Source organism: Antechinus flavipes, chromosome 3 (assembly GCF_016432865.1).
Source record: "Antechinus flavipes isolate AdamAnt ecotype Samford, QLD, Australia chromosome 3, AdamAnt_v2, whole genome shotgun sequence".
NCBI lineage: Eukaryota > Metazoa > Chordata > Mammalia > Dasyuromorphia > Dasyuridae > Antechinus > Antechinus flavipes.
In genome coordinates, this window is record NC_067400.1 from 486,360,617 (window position 1) to 486,380,500 (window position 19,884).

Genomic DNA, 19,884 nt, shown 5'->3' on the forward strand with positions numbered 1-19,884 from the left:
ATTCTATAAGTTGTTTGGTTTAACAGAATGGTGAAACTAATCACTTCTTTGCCCCTCTCCCAATCAAATCCAGTAACTTTATTTTTCTCTTATTGTGGGTAGAAAAATCATGTATTATTATTGCATGTTTAGATTACTGGAACATTATTGATCTATAAATCTAAGATCAAATCATTGTCAGAGGAGATAGTTTTAAAATAAGGCATCATCTGATGGTTGGAAAATTGTTGGGCAAGTTCTTTTATCCCTCTAGATTTCACTTTCCTCATTGGTAAAATGATAGGATTGGAGTAGACGATTTCTAAAGTCCCTTTAAATACTCAGGTTTCACTTTCATAGCTTACAAATGTGGAAATAGAGGCCCAAACAAATTAATTGAGTTGTCTAGAATCATATATCTGGTTAACAGCAGAGCTAAAACAAGAACCTAGAAGGCCTGATATCCAATCCAATTATATCCAACTTGCACATTCTACCATCTGAAGACTTGTCTTTTTCTATAATAAACATGATTTCAGGCACTCTGAAGCTTCCATTTTAAATCATTTCCCCCTTTTCTATCTCTTCCTCTTACTCCACCTCTCACCCAATCACCGGAAAAGAAAAAAAGAAAAAGAAAACCCTTATAACATATATTCATAGTCAAGCAATATTAATTCACATAGTAACCACGTTTAGAAATCTGTGCTTCAGTGTTAGGGGCCACTTGTTAGTTCGGGATATAATTCTGAACAGAAGAATGGATCATATCATGTGAGAAGATGGGAATGATACAAGGAGACAAGAGGCAGTTTTATGTCAGTGAATACCTCTAATTTATTCTCATGCTTTACACAAAATATATTTGTTTTCAAGACACAGCAAGGTTATTATTGGTTAAAAAAAAGCATACATTCTTTTGCAAGCAACACCTGCATCTGCAACTCTGTATTATGACCTTCAGACATTTATCTCTGATTGCCAAGGTCATGTTAGTTCCCAAGAGTCTGCTAGCTCAACTTAAAAGTAAGCTAACAGTAGAGACTAATTTGCAACTTCTTAAGTGTGATACACAGCTGCAGGTCTGTGAGAACCAACCATTCCCTTAACTTCTCAAAGGGTGCTGTGATACACAGCTGCAGGTCTGTGAGAACCGATCTGCTTTCCTGTGCAATTCCCTGTTAACCCTTTTCAGGTTTTCTGGGTTTCACACTATGCATGGTCCTCAACACGTCAGGATGCATATTTAATATGTTACATCTCTGCAAAGAAGTGAATAGCATTTTTCATCACTGAGCCTCAGGAAAAAACATTGCATTGATCAAATTTTTTAAGTCTTTCAAAGTTGTTTGTCTTTGCAATGTTATTGTATAAATTATTCTCTTTCTTTTCACTTCAAGTTGCATCAGTCCATGCTATCCTTCCCAGGTTTCTCCAAAATTATCTCTCTTCATTTTCATTAGTATTCCATTACATTCTTCATTTTTCTATATCCTGTTATCTATGACAAATGACTTATGAATCACCAAACTCAGTGAAATGAATGGAATTAACAGGCCTGAATAAATGTAAGATATCATTTAGCCCAAAGGGTGTTGGTCTCATCTATTCTTCAGATGAACTAAAAACTAAGGCCCCTTTCTCTCAGCTCAGCTTAGAAATAAAAAACTATAATTTAATGGGAGATACCAGAGAAGGTGCCAGTTTCAGTACTGGAAAGACAATATTTTCTAAATCAAGCATTTCCTTAGGGCCAACTCTTCAACCTTAAAAGGTAAAAGTTATTCAGAGCCATATGGATTGGTCCTAAGTTGGATTTTTGAGTTAGAGGAGTAAGAACAGTTCTTCACTTTAAGAGAAGAATCTTTTTTGACTACACGTTGGTAGCATTCTAAGTTGCTGACAGTGACAGAGAGTTAAGAAGGAGAAATAAAATTCTAATGGCTGGCTCATAGAGAATTATTAGAAAACATTGCTATGATTTTGTAAGTACAAAATTCTGTTTGTATGTTTTCTCAGTATTCTGTAGTAAGTAATTTTAACCATGAACTTTTTAATGAAATTTATGAACAGATTATTACTTGACAATTTTATCCAAAAAAATAAATGAGGTTCATCTCTCATGACTTATTCTTAATGAATTCAAGATAATGATTAATGATTCACTCTTCCCAAGAGTTGATAAGCTATCCTTTAACGACATGCTCTGGAATTTTATCAGGAAATGGATATCAAAATTATGTATTGCCCTAAGTCTTCCCCTTCTCCAGGTTAAATCTCTTTCCTTTAACCATTTTTTCACATGACATGTTTTCAAATTCCCTCATCATCCTAGTTGTCTTCCTCAGGACACATTCTAGTTTTCTAAAAATGTGGTACCCAGAACTGAACAGAATAGTCTAGATGTGATCTTATCAGGGCCAAGTCTAACAGAACTATCATCTCCCTTGCTCTGGTCATTATATTCATTAATTTTAAAAAAAATACCATTATTTTGCTCTTTCCCTATTGCTGCTGAGTTAAGTGGAGACAGAAGCTCCTGGATATTTTCAAGATTTAGCTTCACCTGCTAACCACTGCCTTGGCCAAGGAAGTTTTTGCTGCTGGTGTAATGGATGTTAATACTGTTCTACAAGAAGTGCTGAAAACTGCAGTCATCCATGATGTCTTAGCTTGTGGAATTTGTGAAGCTGCCTTGGACAAATGCCAGGCCCATCTTTATGTTTTGCTTCCAACTGTGATGAACCCATGTTTGCAAAATTGATTGAAGCCTTGTATGCTGAACATTAAATCAACCTGATCAAGGTTGATAACAACAAGAAGCTGGGTGAATGGATAGGTCTCTGTAAAAATGATAGAGAGGGAAAACTCGGTAAAGTGATTGGCTACAATTGTATTGTTAAGGACTATGGCAAGGAATCTCAAGCCAACGACATCATCAGAGAATATTTCAAATGCAAGAAATGAATAAATAAAAGCTTTGGTCTGAAAAAATAAAACAATTATTTTTTAAAGATGTGTTATAATCACATGGCATATTAATATATGTTTTATTTTACACTTAGCAAACACCAAGAAACATGGACATTTTCATATATAAATAACAAAAAAGAAAATTACATATAAAATCCTGAATTTCCATTATTAAGTTCATTTTTAAGGTATATTAAATTCAGTATGCTTTTTCTAAAATGGGACCATTTGTCAGTGTTTTCCTCTGACTCTTCTGTCTTATTCTTTGCATTGAAAAAATATTTTATTGATGCTTTCTTTTTTTTTTCATTTTTGGCCTTATTGTCATGAGATCCACCTTTTCCAAAACACTTCTCCCCTCATCGAAGTTTTTTTAATCCTCTTATGTAAGAAATAAGCATAAAGTGAGGCAAATCTATGCATTGCCCAAGCCCTAAAACGTCTGTTTCTTTCTTCATTTATGAATCATCACCTCTGTGTCAAGAGAATTATCATTTCTTTGATTGTACTTAAAATTTTAAAAGTTATTTTTCTTTCTAGTGTTATGGATTATTGTATAAATGAATTGGAATTACTCTTTTACTTTGTATCAATTCATATAAATATCCCCAGACTTCTCTGAGTCTGTCCCCTCTGATATTTTTTAAATGATGCAACAGTATCCCATCATAGTCATTCTCAAAAGGGGGACTTCTTAGCTTTCAGTTAATTTTATTATAACAAAAAATTTTGTCGTAAATATTTTTGTTCATGTGTCCTTTGTTTTATTCTCTTTCGGATATATACCTAACAATGTAATTGTTTGGTTAAATTCTATATGCATAGTTTAGTTTCAAATTGCCTTCCAGAATGAACATACCAATTTATAGCTCTATCAACAATGCTATGGTGTGCCTCCCTTCATATTCATTCCAATAATGATCCTTTTCCTTTTTGGTAATCTTATCTAATCTGATGAGTGTAATATGGAACCTCAGAGTTGTCCTACATTGTATTTTTTATTATAATAATTTGGACTCTTTTTTCATGTATTGATGCTTGTTTTTCTTTCTTTTTTTTGAAAACTGCTTGCTCCTATCCTCATTTATCAAAAGAAAAAATGGCTCTTTTCCCTATATATTTGAAGCAGTTTCCTATGTTTGTATTTTTAAAATTTCAGACTTTTATAGAGAAATTTTTGCAATAATTTTCCTTTTATTTTTAGCTGCATCGATTTTGTTTGTACAAAAGGTTTTCAATTTTATATAATAAGAATTATCATTTTTTATCTTCTGTGATCCTATCTTATTGTTTAGTCAAGAATTCTTCTTCTATCTATTGTTGTAAAGTGCAACTTTTTCCTTGCTCTTCTATTTTATTTATGATATGATCTTTTATGTCTAAGTCATATATCCTTTTGGAATTTTGGGTTTTGTTTTGTGTGAGATACTGGTCTGAACCTAATTTCTATTCAACTGTTTTCTAATTTTCCCAGAAATTACAGTCAAATAATAAACTTGTCCCTCACCTGTGGTAAATGAATACTATTCTTTTATGTTTATTTGCTTCTGTATTTTTGGTCCTAATCTATCCTATTAATCAATTTTTAAAATTGAGCACTGTAATGTTCTGAGTAGGTTTCTGGAGATCTCAGGACCAGCTTTGGTTTCAGCAGAATAATCACCACAGGAATAGTGGTGGATAAAGTTTAAAGTCTTTATTGTCTCCTCCAGTCTCCCACTCTCAGTCAGCCAGTCATTCAGCAGTCTGCACATCTCAATGTAATGTCCTGCTTTTTTGAGCCCCCAAGTTGGGGTGACAAAACATACCAATTTTTTCTAGAGCCCCCACACTGGGGTGGATTAAAATATAGTGCACAGACTAGCTCTCTGGAGGATCTCAGGACCAGCCTGAGTCCTTGGTGTTAGTGGAGAGGTAATGAGGGCAGGAGAGCCACCATGAGGCTGGTCAAGTTTTCTCCTCCCTGTGATTGAGTTTGTCCCCAGTTTATATACTCTATTACAATTAAATCCATTCATCATTCTGAGTGTAAGCCAATCATTATATCACTAGGCAACCATTATTTATTGTAAGATTAAATCAATCATACTGAATTAGAGAACTATTAATCACCATGCTAAACTAGATAATCATTGTCTTATCAATTCCACTAAGTTAACACCTTGTTGTAAGAACCCTTGCCTCAAATATATTTCTTCAGAACTCTGGCCCATTACAGAGTACTAAATAATTTTGATGATTATTACTTTGCTTTATATTTTAAGAATTGGCATTGTTGCCCCTCTTCCTTTTCATTTTCCCTCATTATTTCCCTTACTATCCTTGAGCTTTTGTTCCTATAGATGAATTTTTTTCTGATATTGCTAGCTCTATAAAAATAACACTTTGGTCATTTAATAGGAGTAACTGTGAAGTCCTATACTTGTGCTAATAAAATCAACTGCACATGTAGAGTGGGGAAAACGTGGCCAAAAAAGAATTCATATAAAAAGAATTCTAGAGGATTCATGGATTGTAAGCTCAATATGAAGCAGCAGTGTGGTACAGCAGTCAAAAGAATCTCCGAGATCTTACATTCTATTAATGAATGGAAGTATATAATCCCAAGCAAAGGATTTCTGCTGTATTCATTCTGAGCAGACCACATTGAAAAAATGAATGAATGAAGCTTTTGTTAAGTATTTAGTATTTGAAAAGCATTATGCTAAATTCTGGGGATAAAAATAGAAAAATTTAGGCAGTCCCTTCTCTCAAGGAGCTCACATTCTAATAATAAAGACAATATACATAGAAGGCCTCAGTTGAAAGTCAGATAGAAAGGACCAGAGTTTTGAGGGGTGTAGCAGTAAAGCAGGTGTTAAGACTGTCCCTCCAATGTAATTTCTACTGATAAAATCATATCTATTTCTGATGCTGAACTGTTCAACACTGCCAAGGTGTATGGTGACAAAAATCTCTAGGTCCTCAATAGATATAGGTTTATCACGTGAAGGAGTAATGATAATTACTTCCTGTATCTTCCCAGGAATTACTTCCTAAGAAAGTGATTACAGGTAGGAAAATTGCTGTTTCCAAGGCTCATGGGTTTAAGGCTGTCTCTGTTAGGGAATGAGTAGGAAGTTCCTAGTCATATTGGTGGGGGTGATTTAACTGCCTCTTGTCTTCCTCCTGCTGCTTCTATTGGGCTGGTTTGCTTGATTAGTTGGTAGGTGGTTAGAATAGCTGGTCCCTTCTCCTCAAAAGCCATTTTTCAAATAGTAGCTGTAAGTGTTGGGCTGGAAGCAAGACCAAGAGGAATGAGAAGTGCTGCTACTCTGAGAGCTCCTGTGCTTAGCTGTCTGTTAGTGGAGGTTAGTGATTACTAAAATAATCTCAATATAAAATCTTAGAGTTTTATGAAACAAATGTGGTGCTCATATTTTTTAATTATTTCTTTCTTTGGTTGCTCCTAAGTTGCTGGTTCTTTCTGGCTCAGGTCACCAATTGTTTGTTCTCTCCTTTCTTTTTTTTTTCCTTCCTTAGAATCTTATTCTGCATATTTTATTTTCAAAGAGATGTTGACATGTTGGAGTGTGTTTAGAAGAGTCTGACTAGGATGATGAGGGAAACTGAAACTATTTCACAATTTTTAGTTGAACTAATTAGTTATGTTTAGCCTGTATTTGAAGAAGAAAAAAACAATTGGGGTAAAAGATGTTCAAGTATTTGAATGATTTTCATGAAGAAAAGGAAAAAAAGAAGAAATCAAGCATTTATCACATGCTTACATTATGCAAAATAGTTTATAAATATTCCTTTAATCTTAACAACAATCTTGGGAGGTATTAATATTAGCTCCCTCCCATTTTACAGTTGAGGAAACTGAGGTAGCCAGAGGTTAAGTGACTTGCCCAGAATTATTCAATTAGTAAATAGCTGAGGCTAGATTTGAACTCAAGCCTTCTTGACCCTAGTTCCAGTGCCCTATCCATCTAGTGGCCTTATTCTCCCTGGCCCCAGAGGGCAGAACTTGAAGTTAAGGAATACTTTTCCTTAATAAGCATAAGAAAAACATTTCCTAATGGTGAGAGCTGTTCAAAAGTGAAATGAGTTGAAGTTGGAGTTCCCAACTCACTGTAGATCTTCAGGTAGAGGCTAGATGATGACTTGAAATTAATAATTCCTAATTTTATGACTCTGCTCAGGGAGGGTTTTGGTATATATACATGCATGGGCTGGGTGGGTGTGAGAGACAGACAGACAGATAAAGACAGAGACAGAGATAGAGGCAGAGATAGAGACTGGTGCTGTTTTTGTCAGAGATTTTCTTTTCTAAGTTATTTGTTCCCTAATTGATATTATTATGAGAGGGCTTTTGGTCTGAATTTGAGCCTAGTAAAAGGTATATAAGAAGAACCAGTTGGATGTCTTGAACCTCGATTTCTTTCTGCATTCCTCCTTAGTAATTTTTCCTCCCATGTAATTTCATCTCATCATAGGTAGCAGCTAATATTTTTGTCTATTTAAAAGAATTCTTTTTAGATAAGAGTGCATCAACCCAGAATGTTAAAAGCAATTAGCAGTCCACTTGTGCATTGTTATCACAACCAAAAATTGCTTGCTGCCTTGCTTGAAGTGGAAACTTTCCTATACTGGAATGGAATTGGGAAACTGGGCTGGATTCAATTGTTTGAATAAACAATTGGTTTATTTCTCTTTCTAGAGGCAAAAACATGGGGAACAATATGAAGTCATCTTTAGTTTGTGATTGTAGTCATTGGTTAGTGATTTCTCAGCTTCATTTTTCTCATCTGAAAAATCACAGAAGCTCAGATTGGAAAGCACCTAAGAGTACTTTGGACCAATTCATATTTGAACAAGAGTCAAACAAGTGTCTATCATGTGCCAGGGACTATGCTAGATGATGGATATACAAAGACAAAAATAGAAACTGCCTTCAAGAAGCTTAGATCCTCACTTGCAGTCTAGGGGAGGGGGTAGAGGGAAGGGAGGGAAAAAGTTAGAACACAAGGTTTTGTAAGAGTGAATGTTGAAAATTATCCTTGTATATATTTTGAAAATAAAAAAGCTTTAATTAAAAAAGAAGCTTAGATCTTTTCTAGGGAAACATAAAATATAAATACAAAATACATACAAAGTAAATACAATATAATTGTATTATATTGGAGATGGAAAGGTAGGGAGAAAGTAGGACATTGGAGGTCTTCTCACTGAAATGAATACTTATTTTGTTCTGAATTTTTCCTTCCCTTACTATCAGGAAAGAAAGCCCTTGATTGATCCAGTTAATCATATCTAGTTCAAACCAAGCAATTGATCATCAGTCTGTGGCTTCTTTACTCCTCTTCTCTCCTTCTGCTCTATTTGAGTTCCAGATAGAGTTGCTTCCCTTTTCATTCCTCCTCATGTTTGCTCCATTTGGACTTGGATATGACTCATTTGGGCTTGGCCCTTCCCTCTTAAAGGGAGGCTTCTTTTCATTCTTTTTTATACCCTAATTTAGAAGCAGGTGAAGGCTCTGTCAGTCAAGACTGTTTTTTTTTTTTTTTTAATTTTTTATTTAATAATTACAGTATGTTGACACTCGTTTCTGTTCCGATTTTTTTCCCCCTCCCTCCCTCCACCCCCTCCCCTAGATGGCAAGCAGTCCTTTATATGTTGGATATGTTGCAGTATATCCTAGATACAATATATGTTTGCAGAACCGAACAGTTCTCTTGTTGCGTAGGGAGAATTGGATTCAGAAGGTATAAATAATCCGGAAGAAAAACAAAAATGCAGATAGTTTACATTCGTTTCCCAGTGTTCTTTCTTTGGGTGTAGCTGCTTTTGTCCGTCATTTATCAATTGAAACTCAGGTCTCTTTGTCAAAGAAATCCACTTCCATCAAAATATGTCCTCATACAATATCGTTGTCGAAGTGTATAATGATCTCCTGGTTCTGCTCATTTCACTTAGCATCAGTTCATGTAAGTCTCGCCAGTCCTCTCTGTATTCATCCTGCTGGTCATTTCTTACAGAACAATAATATTCCATAACATTCATATACCACAATTTACCCAGCCATTCTCCAATTGATGGGCATCCATTCATTTTCCAGTTTCTAGCCACTACAAACAGGGCTGCTACAAACATTTTGGCACATACAGGTCCCTTTCCCTTCTTTAGTATTTCTTTGGGATATAAGCCCAATAGAAACACTGCTGGATCAAAGGGTATGCACAATTTGATAATTTTTTGGGCATAATTCCAGATTGCTCTCCAGAATGGTTGGATTCGTTCACAACTCCACCAACAATGCATTAGTGTCCCAGTTTTCCCGCATCCCCTCCAACATTCATCATTATTTTTTCCTGTCATCTTAGCCAATCTGACAGGTGTGTAGTGGTATCTCAGAGTTGTCTTAATTTGCATTTCTCTGATCAATAATGATTTGGAACACTCTTTCATATGAGTGGTAATAGTTTCAATCTCATCCTCTGAAAATTGTCTGTTCATATCCTTTGACCATTTATCAATTGGAGAATGGCTTGATTTCTTATAAATTTGAGTCAGTTCTCTATATATTTTGGAAATGAGGCCTTTATCAGAACCTTTAACTGTGAAAATGTTTTCCCAGTTTGTTGCTTCCCTTCTAATCTTGTTTGCATTAGTTTTATTTGTACAAAAGCTTTTTAATTTGATGTAATCGAAATTTTCTATTCTGTGATCAGTAATGGTCTCTAGTTCATCTTTGGTCACAAATTTCTTTCTCCAAGAAATTTGTGACCAAAGATGAACTAGAGACCATTACCAATCACAAAATAGAAAATTTTGATTATATCAAATTAAAAAGCCTTTGTACAAACAGAACGAATGCAAACAAGATTAGTAGGGAAGTAACTAACTGGGAAAACATCTTTACAATTAAAGGTTCTGATAAAGGCCTCATTTCCAAAATATATAGAGAACTGACTCAAATTTATAAAAAATCAAGCCATTCTCCAATTGATAAATGGTCAAAGGATATGAACAGACAATTTTCAGATGAAGAAATTGAAACTATTACCACTCACATGAAAGAGTGTTCCAAATCACTATTGATCAGAGAAATGCAAATTAAGACAACTCTGAGATATCACTACACTCCTGTCAGATTGGCTAAGATGACAGGAAAAAACAATGATGAATGTTGGAGGGGATGCGGGAAAACGGGACATTGATGCATTGTTGGTGGAGTTGTGAACGAATCCAGCCATTCTGGAGAGCGATCTGGAATTATGCCCAAAAAGTTATCAAACTGTGCATACCCTTTGATCCAACAGTGTTTCTATTGGGCTTATACCCCAAAGAGATACTAAAAAAGGGAAGGGGACCTGTATGTGCCAAAATGTTTGTAGCAGCCCTGTTTGTAGGGGCTAGAAACTGGAAAATGAATGGATGCCCATCAATTGGAGAATGGCTGGGTAAATTGTGGTATATGAATGTTATGGAATATTATTGCTCTGTAAGGAATGACCAGCAGGATGAATACAGAGAGGCTTGGAGAGACCTACAAGGACTGATGCTAAGTGAGATGAGCAGAACCAGGAGATCATTATACACTTCGACAACGATATTGTATGAGGATGTATTCTGATGGAAGTGGATTTCTCTGACAAAGAGACTTAACTGAGTTTCATTGGAGAAATGATGGACAGAAACAGCTACACCCAAAGAAGGAATACTGGGAAATGAATGTGAACTATTTGCATTTTTGATTTTCTTCCCGAGTTATTTTTACCTTCTGAATCCAACTCTCCCTGTGCAACAAGAGAACTGTTTGGTTCTGCAAATATGTATTGTATCTAGGATATACTGCAACATGTTTAGCATATATAGGACTGCTTGCCATCCTGGGGGGGGGGGGGAGGAGGGAGGGAGGGGAAAAAACGAAACATAAGTGATTGCAAGGGATAATGTCGTGTAGAAATTATCCTGGCATGGATTCTGTCAATGCGAAGTTATTATTAAATAAAATAAAATTTATTATAAAAAAAAAAAAACAAAAAACAAAAAACAAATTTCTTTCTCCTCCACAAGTCTGAGAGATAAACTATTCTATGTTCCTCTAATTTATTTATAGTCTCGTTCTTTATGCCTAGGTCATAGACCCATTTTGATCTTATCTTGGTATATGGTGTTAAGTGTGGGTCCATGCCTAATTTCTGCCATACTAATTTCCAATTATCCCAGCAGTTTTTATCAAATAATGAATTCTTTTCCCAGAAGTTAGGGGCTTTGGGTTTGTCAAACACTAGATTGCTATAATTGACTATTCTGTCTTGTGAGCCTAGCCTTTTCCACTGATCCACTAATCTATTTCTTAGCCAATACCAAATGGTTTTGGTGACTGCTGCTTTATAATATAATTTTAGATCAGGTACAGCTAGGCCACCTTCATTTGATTTTTTTTTTCATTAATTCCCTTGAGATTCTCGACTTTTTATTGTTCCATATGAATTTTGTTGTTATTTTTTCTAGATCAATAAAATATTTTCTTGGAAGTCTGATTGGTATAGCACTAAATAAATAGATTAGTTTAGGGAGTATTGTCATCTTTATTATGTTCGCTCGGCCGATCCAAGAGCACTTAATATTTTTCCAATTATTTAAGTCTGACTTTATTTGTGTGGAGACTTTTTTATAATTTTGCTCATATAATTCCTGACTTTCCTTTGGTAGATAGATTCCCAAATATTTTATGGTATCAACAGTTATTCTGAATGGAATTTCTCTTTGTATCTCTTGCTGTTGGGTTTTGTTGGTGATGTATAAAAATGCTGAGGATTTATGGGGATTTATTTTGTAGCCAGCTACTTTGCTAAAATTATGAATTATTTCCAATAGCTTTTTGGTAGAATCTCTGGGGTTCTCTAGGTATACCATCATATCATCTGCAAAGAGTGATAGTTTGGTTTCCTCATTGCCTACTCTAATTCCTTTTATATCTTTCTCAACTCTTATTGCCGAGGCTAGTGTTTCTAATACGATATTAAATAATAATGGTGATAGTGGGCAGCCTTGCTTCACTCCAGATCTTACTGGGAAAGGTTCCAGTTTTTCCCCATTGCATATGATGCTTACTGATGGTTTTAAATATATGCTCCTGACTATTTTAAGGAAAAGTCCATTTATTCCTATGCTCTCAAGTGTTTTTATTAGGAATGGATGTTGGATTTTATCAAATGCTTTTTCTGCATCTATTGAGATGATCATGTGGTTTTTGTTTGTTTGGTTATTGATATAGTCAATTATGCTAATAGTTTTCCTAATATTGAACCAGCCCTGCATTCCTGGTATAAATCCTACTTGGTCATAGTGTATTATCCTGGTGACAATTTTCTGTAATCTTTTTGCTAATATTTTATTTAAGATTTTAGCATCAATATTCATTAGGGAGATTGGTCTATAATTTTCTTTCTCTGTTTTCAGCCTACCTGGTTTAGGTATCAGTACCATATCTGTGTCATAAAAGGAGTTTGGTAGGACTCCTTCAATCCCTATTTTTTCAAATAGTTTATATAACATTGGAGTTAATTGTTCTTTAAATGTTTGGTAGAATTCACATGTAAATCCATCTGGTCCTGGGGATTTTTTCTTAGGGAGTTGATTGATAGTTTGTTCTATTTCTTTTTCTGAGATGGGACTGTTTAGGATATTTACTTCTTCCTCTGTTAGTTTGGGCAAGCTGTATTTTTGGAGGTATTTTTCTATTTCATTTAAGTTGTCGAATTTATTGGCATAAAGTTGGGCAAAGTAACTCCTAATTATTGCTCTAATTTCCTCTTCGTTAGTGGTGAGTTCTCCCTTTTCATTTTTAAGACTAACAATTTGATTTTCCTCTTTCCTTTTTTTAATCAGATTTACTAAGGGTTTGTCTATTTTGTTGGTTTTTTCATAGAACCAACTCTTAGTTTTATTAATCAATTCAATAGTTTTTTTACTTTCAATTTTATTGATCTCACCTTTTACTTTTAGAATTTCAAGTTTAGTGTTTGACTGGGGGTTTTTAATTTGTTCCTTTTCTAGCATTTTTAATTGCAAACCCAATTCATTGACCTTCTCTTTCTCTATTTTATACAAATAGGCCTCTAGAGATATGAAATTTCCCCTTATTACCGCTTTGGCTGCATCCCATACATTTTGGTATGATGTCTCATTATTATCGTTTTCTTGGGTGAAGTTATTAATTATGTCTATGATTTGCTGTTTCACCCAATCATTCTTTAGTATGAGATTATTTAGTTTCCAATTATTTTTTGGTCTACTTCCCCCTGCTTTTTTGTTGAATGTAATTTTCATTGCATCGTGGTCTGAAAAGGATGCATTTACTATTTCTGCCTTACTACATTTGAGTTTGAGGTTTTTATGTCCTAATATATGGTCAATTTTTGTATAGGTTCCATGAACTGCTGAAAAGAAAGTGTATTCCTTTCTGTCTCCATTACATTTTCTCCAGAGATCTATCATATCTAACTTTTCTAGTATTCTATTTACCTCTTTGACTTCTTTCTTATTTATTTTGTGGTTTGATTTATCTAATTCTGAGAGTGCAAGGTTAAGATCTCCCACTATTATAGTTTTACTGTCTATTTCTTCTTGCAGCTCTCTTAGTTTCTCTTTTAAGAATTTAGATGCTACCCCACTTGGTGCATATATGTTTAATATAGATAGTGCTTCATTATCCATGCTACCCTTTAGCAAGATATAGTGTCCTTCCTTATCTCTTTTAATTAGGTCAATTTTTGCTTTAGCTTGATCTGAGATCAGGATGGCTACCCCTGCTTTTTTGACTTCACCTGAAGCATAGTAGATTTTGCTCCAACCTTTTACCTTTAACCTGCATGTATCTCCCCGCTTCAGGTGTGTTTCCTGTAAACAACATATTGTAGGATTCTGGCTTTTAATCCATTCTGCTAACCGCTTCCTCTTTATGGGGGAGTTTACCCCATTCACGTTTATGGTTAGAATGACCAATTCTGTATTACTTGCCATCTTGTTAACCCCGGTTTATGCTTTCCTCCCTTCTTTCCCCTTTCCCCCCCTTCCAAGTATTAAGCTTGTGAGCACCCCTTGCTTCTCACAGCCCTCCCTTTTTAGTGTCCCTCCCCCGCCTTAGAGTTCCTCCCCCTATCTTACCCCTTTCCCTCCCAGTTCCCGTATTCCCTTCCTCTTAGCTTATTCCTTCCCTTTCCACTTTTCCCTTCTCACTTTTCAATGAGATGGGAGAAGTTTCACCATAGATTGAATATGTCTTAAGATTTTTCACTTAAAGCCAATTCTGAAGGCAGTAAGATACCCACTATATTCATCCCCCTCCATTCTTTCTCTCAGATATAATAGGTTTCCTATGCCTCTTCATGAGATGTACTACCCCCACTTTACCCTTTTTCTGGTACAATGTCCTTTCCACATCAATTTCTAGAACAAGGTATACATGTATTCTTTATACATCTATATAGTCAAAATATAGTTCCCAAGATTAATCTTTACCTTTTTAGATTTCTCTTGAGTTCTATATTTGTAGATCAAACTTTTTGTTAAGTTCTGGTTTTTTCATCAGAAATAGATGAAATTCGCTTACTTCGTTGAATGTCCATCTTCTTCCCTGGAAAAAGATGCTCATTCTCGCTGGGTAAGTTATTTTTGGTTGCATACCAAGTTCCTTAGCCTTTCGGAATATCATATTCCAGGCCCTTCGATCTTTTAATGTGGATGCTGCCAGATCCTGGGTGATCCTTATTGTGGCTCCTTGATACTTGAATTGGGTTTTTCTAGCTGCTTGCAATATTTTTTCTTTCATCTGAGGGTTCTGGCATTTGGCCACTATATTCCTTGGTGTTTTGATTTTAGGATCCCTTTCAGTGGGTGATCGATGAATCCTTTCAATGTTTATTTTTTCCTCTGTTCCTATGACTTCTGGGCAGTTCTCTTTGATAATTTCCTGGAAGACAGTGTCCAGGCTCTTTTTTTCATCATGTTTTTCTGGGAGTCCAATGATTCTCAGATTGTCTCTCCTGGATCTGTTTTCCAGGTCTGTTGTCTTCCCCAGAAGGTATTTCACATTTTTCTCCATTGTTTGATTTTTTTGGATTTGCTTGACTGATTCTTCTTGTCTCCTCGAGTCATTCAATTCCACTTGTTCAATTCTGATTTTCAGTGAAGTATTCTCTTCACTCACTTTTTTAAAATCTTTCTCTAATTGTCCCATTGAGTTCTTTTGTTCTGTGGAATTTTTTCCATTTCGCCAATTTTGTTTTTTAGAGAGCTGTTTTCTGTTTCCAGTTCACTAATCCTATTTTTCAAGGATTTTACTTCTTTATCCACTCTCTCTTTAACTTTCTCCAGGCTCTTTTGCCAAGCCTCCCTCTCCTTTTCCCAAGCCTCACTCTGCTTTCCCCATTTTTCTTCTAGCTCCCTTGTGAGAGCCTTTTTAATCACTTCTATGAGGTTCATCTATGCTGAGGAACAGACAATCTCCTCCTTTGGGGATTCACCTGGGGACTGCCTGTTTTTAGTCTCCTCAGGATTTAGAGTCTGCTCTCTATCTGTGTAGAAGCTGTCAAGGGTTAAAGTCCTCTTCAGCTTCTTGCTCATTCTGTCTATTAATCAGAGACAAACTACCAAAGAAAAACAGAAAAAACTGGAGTCTTTCTTTGGGGGGGGGGCTGGGTGTGTTATCGAGCTTCCTCTACAGACTGCAGGGCAGCAGTGAGGCACTAGCAGGACTGTGCTGCGCCTGCGCTCTGAGATCCCAGAGCGTGCTGAGTCACTGAGGGGGGGGAAGGAGGGGGCGGCCAGGTCCTGAGAGACTCCAGCTGTTTGGGGTTGTATTCTTCAGCCCCGGTGTTTTTAGCTTCTCTGCTGGGCTGTTGACTTGCTGCCGGAGGAAAGTATCCAAACCTGTAGCGAAGCTCTCCCCGCAGAAACGGCTACGATCACTCTCCACCCCCTCTCCAGTCTGCTCCTGTGCCCTCACTGCCGCTGCCCGCCGCCTGCGCCCGATCTAAAACCGCCCCAGCCCTCCAGTAAAGACAGACCTTTCTTGGTGGATCTCAAGGATGGCTTCTCTTGGTAACTATTTGTGGGTTTTTTTTCAGTCAAGCATTGATTCAGAGGCTTGTAATGAAGTGGATAGTGAGAGAAAGCGCGGAGCTTATGCAACTGTGAGCCTCCTCTCCGCCATCTTAACCGGAAGTCCGTCAAGACTGTTTAATACACAGTCTCCACTGTCCTGAATTAAGAGTCTGGATGTGACTAAATAAAATGAGTAAGACTCTGTCAGCATTGGAGAATGTGAGCTGCTCAGGCCAAGGGAAGGGGCATGGTTTTAGTAAGGAAAGTGGACTACCAAACTATGGTTTGTCTCAGCCCAAAGTAGGGAGAATAGATGATCTGGTCTATGTGGTAAAAGTCATTTCTAAGGAAATAAGAGTACCCAAGACTATTCTAAAGGGATACAAGTGGACTAACAATATAGATAACATAGGGTTAAAATAAATATGAACATGAAGGATAGTCTTAATAGGAAAAAGACTTCATAAATATCCCTCTGGCAAAAACTCCATAAATACACCTTGGTAACTAAAGAGTATTTATATATTAGCTATACATTAGTTTCAATATATTTTAATTTAAAAAAATTAACTAAACTGTTAAATTCTTTCTTTATATTTGTTTTTGCTTGACTGGCATCTTTTCAATTTAGTTATCCCTGCACAATATCTGGCACATAATAATGCTTGTTTCCTTTCTTCCATGACCTCCCCACTTTGACCCTCCTCTCTCCTTGCCCAAATCAGAGGGCCTTAGGTTATTGAGTAAATGAGATAATGTGTGAAATGATTTGTCCCTGGATCTCCAGTTCATTGCTACAGCATGGACTTCTGAGACAGGAACAGTTCGGTGATTTTCCACTCAGTCACTATTCGTCCCTCCTCTTCTTTCCGATCCTTAACATTCTTCTTTTAAATCCTCCTGCTACTTCCTCTCCTCCCTACCCTCAGTAAGCCTGGGGAGTCCGAGTAGTGCTTAGCTAAATGGGAGTGAGAGTAGTGGTAAGGACAAAGCTCATTATAAATCCTTCTGAGGCCGGGTGGTCGGGAGGAGGGAGGGATGGGCAGACCAGATTGGTGAGGCAAGTAGAAAGAAGTTGGGACCTAGGTTCCTGCGCGTGTGCCCAGTCACTTTCTGTGCTACTGTGTGGTTTATGCTGCAGCGGAGGCAAGAACCGGGACAGCGGCGGTTTGGGGAAGCAGAGGTCCGAATGCTGGAGAATGGCTGTCTCCATAATTGCGTGATTTGTACGGATCAGGCCGCACTTTTGGCTGGGAAGAGGCGGAAGCTGGGGACTGGACGCAGCCCTCTCTGGCCTCTAGGCCCTTTTGGGTAACTACGGCACTGTCCAGCGTGCTGATCATCATCACCACCATTTAGATTTTGTGGGCAACTCACTGGTGATCTTGTCCGTGTTAAGGAACCGCAAAATCCGGAATACAGGTAGGGGAGGATGGACGGAGCCGTGGGCATCTCATTATTCGTTATTCCGCCCACTCTCCCATTTCAATTTATACTCTAACCCTACTCTGGTTCAGACAAATGTCCCCTCATCATAGTTTTTAACTCTTTCCGACATTGCTTTTGTTTTCCCCAAGTTTGATCCTGAAACTAAAAGTTGGTTCAAGTCATTTCTAAGGCATGGGAAATCCAACTTCTTCTATTGATTTATCTTATAAACAACCTACTTAAAAAGTTTTGTTCACTCATTTCCTTAGGCTTCTGCTGGCAGTGAGGTGGGGTAGTGATGGGTGACAAGTAGGGGAGGGACAATCAGAGGAAGGAAACTACCTTTTGTCCAGAAGTATGTTCCATAATTGATTCCCATTTAATGCAGTTCTAGGGAGTGCTACCTACTAACAAATTTCTAAGATATTCCCTTGTGATGTGTACACGTTGAGTTTCTTTTGAATGTTATTAGTCCTAGTACTAAATAAGAATACTTTGTTGATCATAGAAGTTGAAAAAACATTCCTGGAAGCATATAAATAGGCTGTCTCTTTGGAGATTAGAGGATTACTGGAAATATTTAAAGACAAAGGAATAAATCTCCTTCATATTCATGAGCTTACAATTCTGAAATTTTCTCACAGTTTAGACTTTCAGATTTTCTATGTGCAGAATTTGGAAGGAAGAAAGCTGAGTTAGGGGACATACCCTGAACAATTGTCCTGATTGATCATTAAGTTTATGCTATAGTCCTTGGCATCATAGATTTAGTTAGAAGGTCATCTAGTCCACCTCCATTTTGTTATAGTTTAGGAAACTGAGGTCCAGAGAAATTAGGTGCCTTGCCTAAAGTCTCATGTGTAGTAAAGGCTGGATATGAGATTTGAACATCTAACTCTAAATTTTTCCATTTGCATCTCGCTGAAGAGAGCTGAAATCTCTTTTTTTTCCAGCCATATTTAGGCTATAACTCAAATTTAAAAGAGCTATTAAAATGGAAGAAGCCCAGCAATAGCAAGCAACTTATACAGTTTAGAAATGTTGCTCAATATTTTCATAAGGGAAAGTATTTTTTAAAGTAAATGCTTTCTTTTCTGACTAATTGGATCCAGAATTTTCATCCTAGAAGAACCATGGGAGATTTGATATCAAGTCCTTACATATGTACATATCCACACAATCAACCAACAAGCACAATTAAGCACTCATTAAGACCTAATCACTATGTACCAGATCATCTCAAAGTATTCTTTTTAAAAGGGACTCCAAAAACAACAACAACAAAAATGAAAAACCTCTTGTTGTGTATAGAATTTAATATTACTTCAGTTATTTAAAAAGTTTTTTTTAATTCTTTGGTTATAATAGTAATTTTAAATGAAGTATATGTTTCCATTTTATTCAAAGTACCATAAACATTCTGAAAAGGAAATTACACTCAAGATTTTTTTCAGGAAGAGTATAACTATTTCTTTTAAAATTATAAATCAGAACCAAAGCACTCACCAATAGTCTAGTGAAGTAGATGTTGTTATTAAGTCACATTGGACTTTTCATGACCCCATTTGCAGTTTTCTTGGCAAAGATATTGGAGGGGTTTACCATTTATTTTTACAGCTCATTTATAAATGAGGGACTGAGACATATGAGAAAGTGCATGAGGCTGGATTCGAATGCAGGAAGATGAATCTTTCTGACTCTAGGTTCTGCACTCTATCCACTATGTCACCTGCCTGCCCAATTATGTAGTACAAGTTTTATTCCTATTTTGCAGATAAGAAGACTAAGGCTCAGAGAAGTACAAGGATTTCCTTTAAGTTCATATAGCTTATACATTATAGAACCTGATTTGGAACCTGTTTGCTTGTTCAAGTTCAGTATCCTTTTCAGTATGCTACAATCCCTACTTTTAAATGTTTTCATTAGAAAAGAATAATAAACAAACAGAAAACTATATTTAATAAATTTTATCTGGATACTCTTTATATAGCCCAAGTTGAGTGTTAGAAGAACAAGTAATTCTAAGAAGCAGAGGTTAGGAGTATGTTACCAGGCATGGGAGACTACTGGTGCAAAGGTATAGAGGTGGGAGATTAAATGCAGAAGAATAGAAGAGGAGTAGTACATATGATTAGAAAGATAGATTGGAGCCAGGTAGTAAAGGGCTTTCAATACTTTATAGCTCTAGTGCTATCATCCTCTGGTCCTCAAATAGAGGACCTTAAAATTGATCCTCTAAGTAAAAGAGTCATTATACTTAATTGAATAGGAAAGAGACATAGTCAGATAGACTTTAGAATAAAACCACTCTACTCTCTATTTTACTTGTAAAGAGTTGTGATTGAGGTAAAAGTGAATTATCTATCTATGGTCACTCAGATAGTACTGTGATTCTAGATCTTCCTA

At 36.3% G+C, this 19,884-nt stretch overlaps 1 protein-coding gene and 1 pseudogene across 1 annotated transcript in view; both read left to right on the forward strand.

The window, feature by feature from the left end:
• Nucleotides 1-2,566: 2,566 nt before the first annotated feature.
• Nucleotides 2,567-2,946, forward strand: LOC127554883 (40S ribosomal protein S12-like; annotated as a pseudogene).
• A 13,859-nt stretch (nucleotides 2,947-16,805) lies between these two features.
• MTNR1B (melatonin receptor 1B) overlaps nucleotides 16,806-19,884 on the forward strand; it is a 32,759-nt gene continuing 29,680 nt past the window's right edge. The window contains 3 exon segments of the mRNA XM_051990692.1: nucleotides 16,806-16,878; nucleotides 17,288-17,406; nucleotides 17,409-17,472. Of these exon segments, the coding sequence (XP_051846652.1) occupies nucleotides 16,806-16,878; nucleotides 17,288-17,406; nucleotides 17,409-17,472 (256 nt within the window).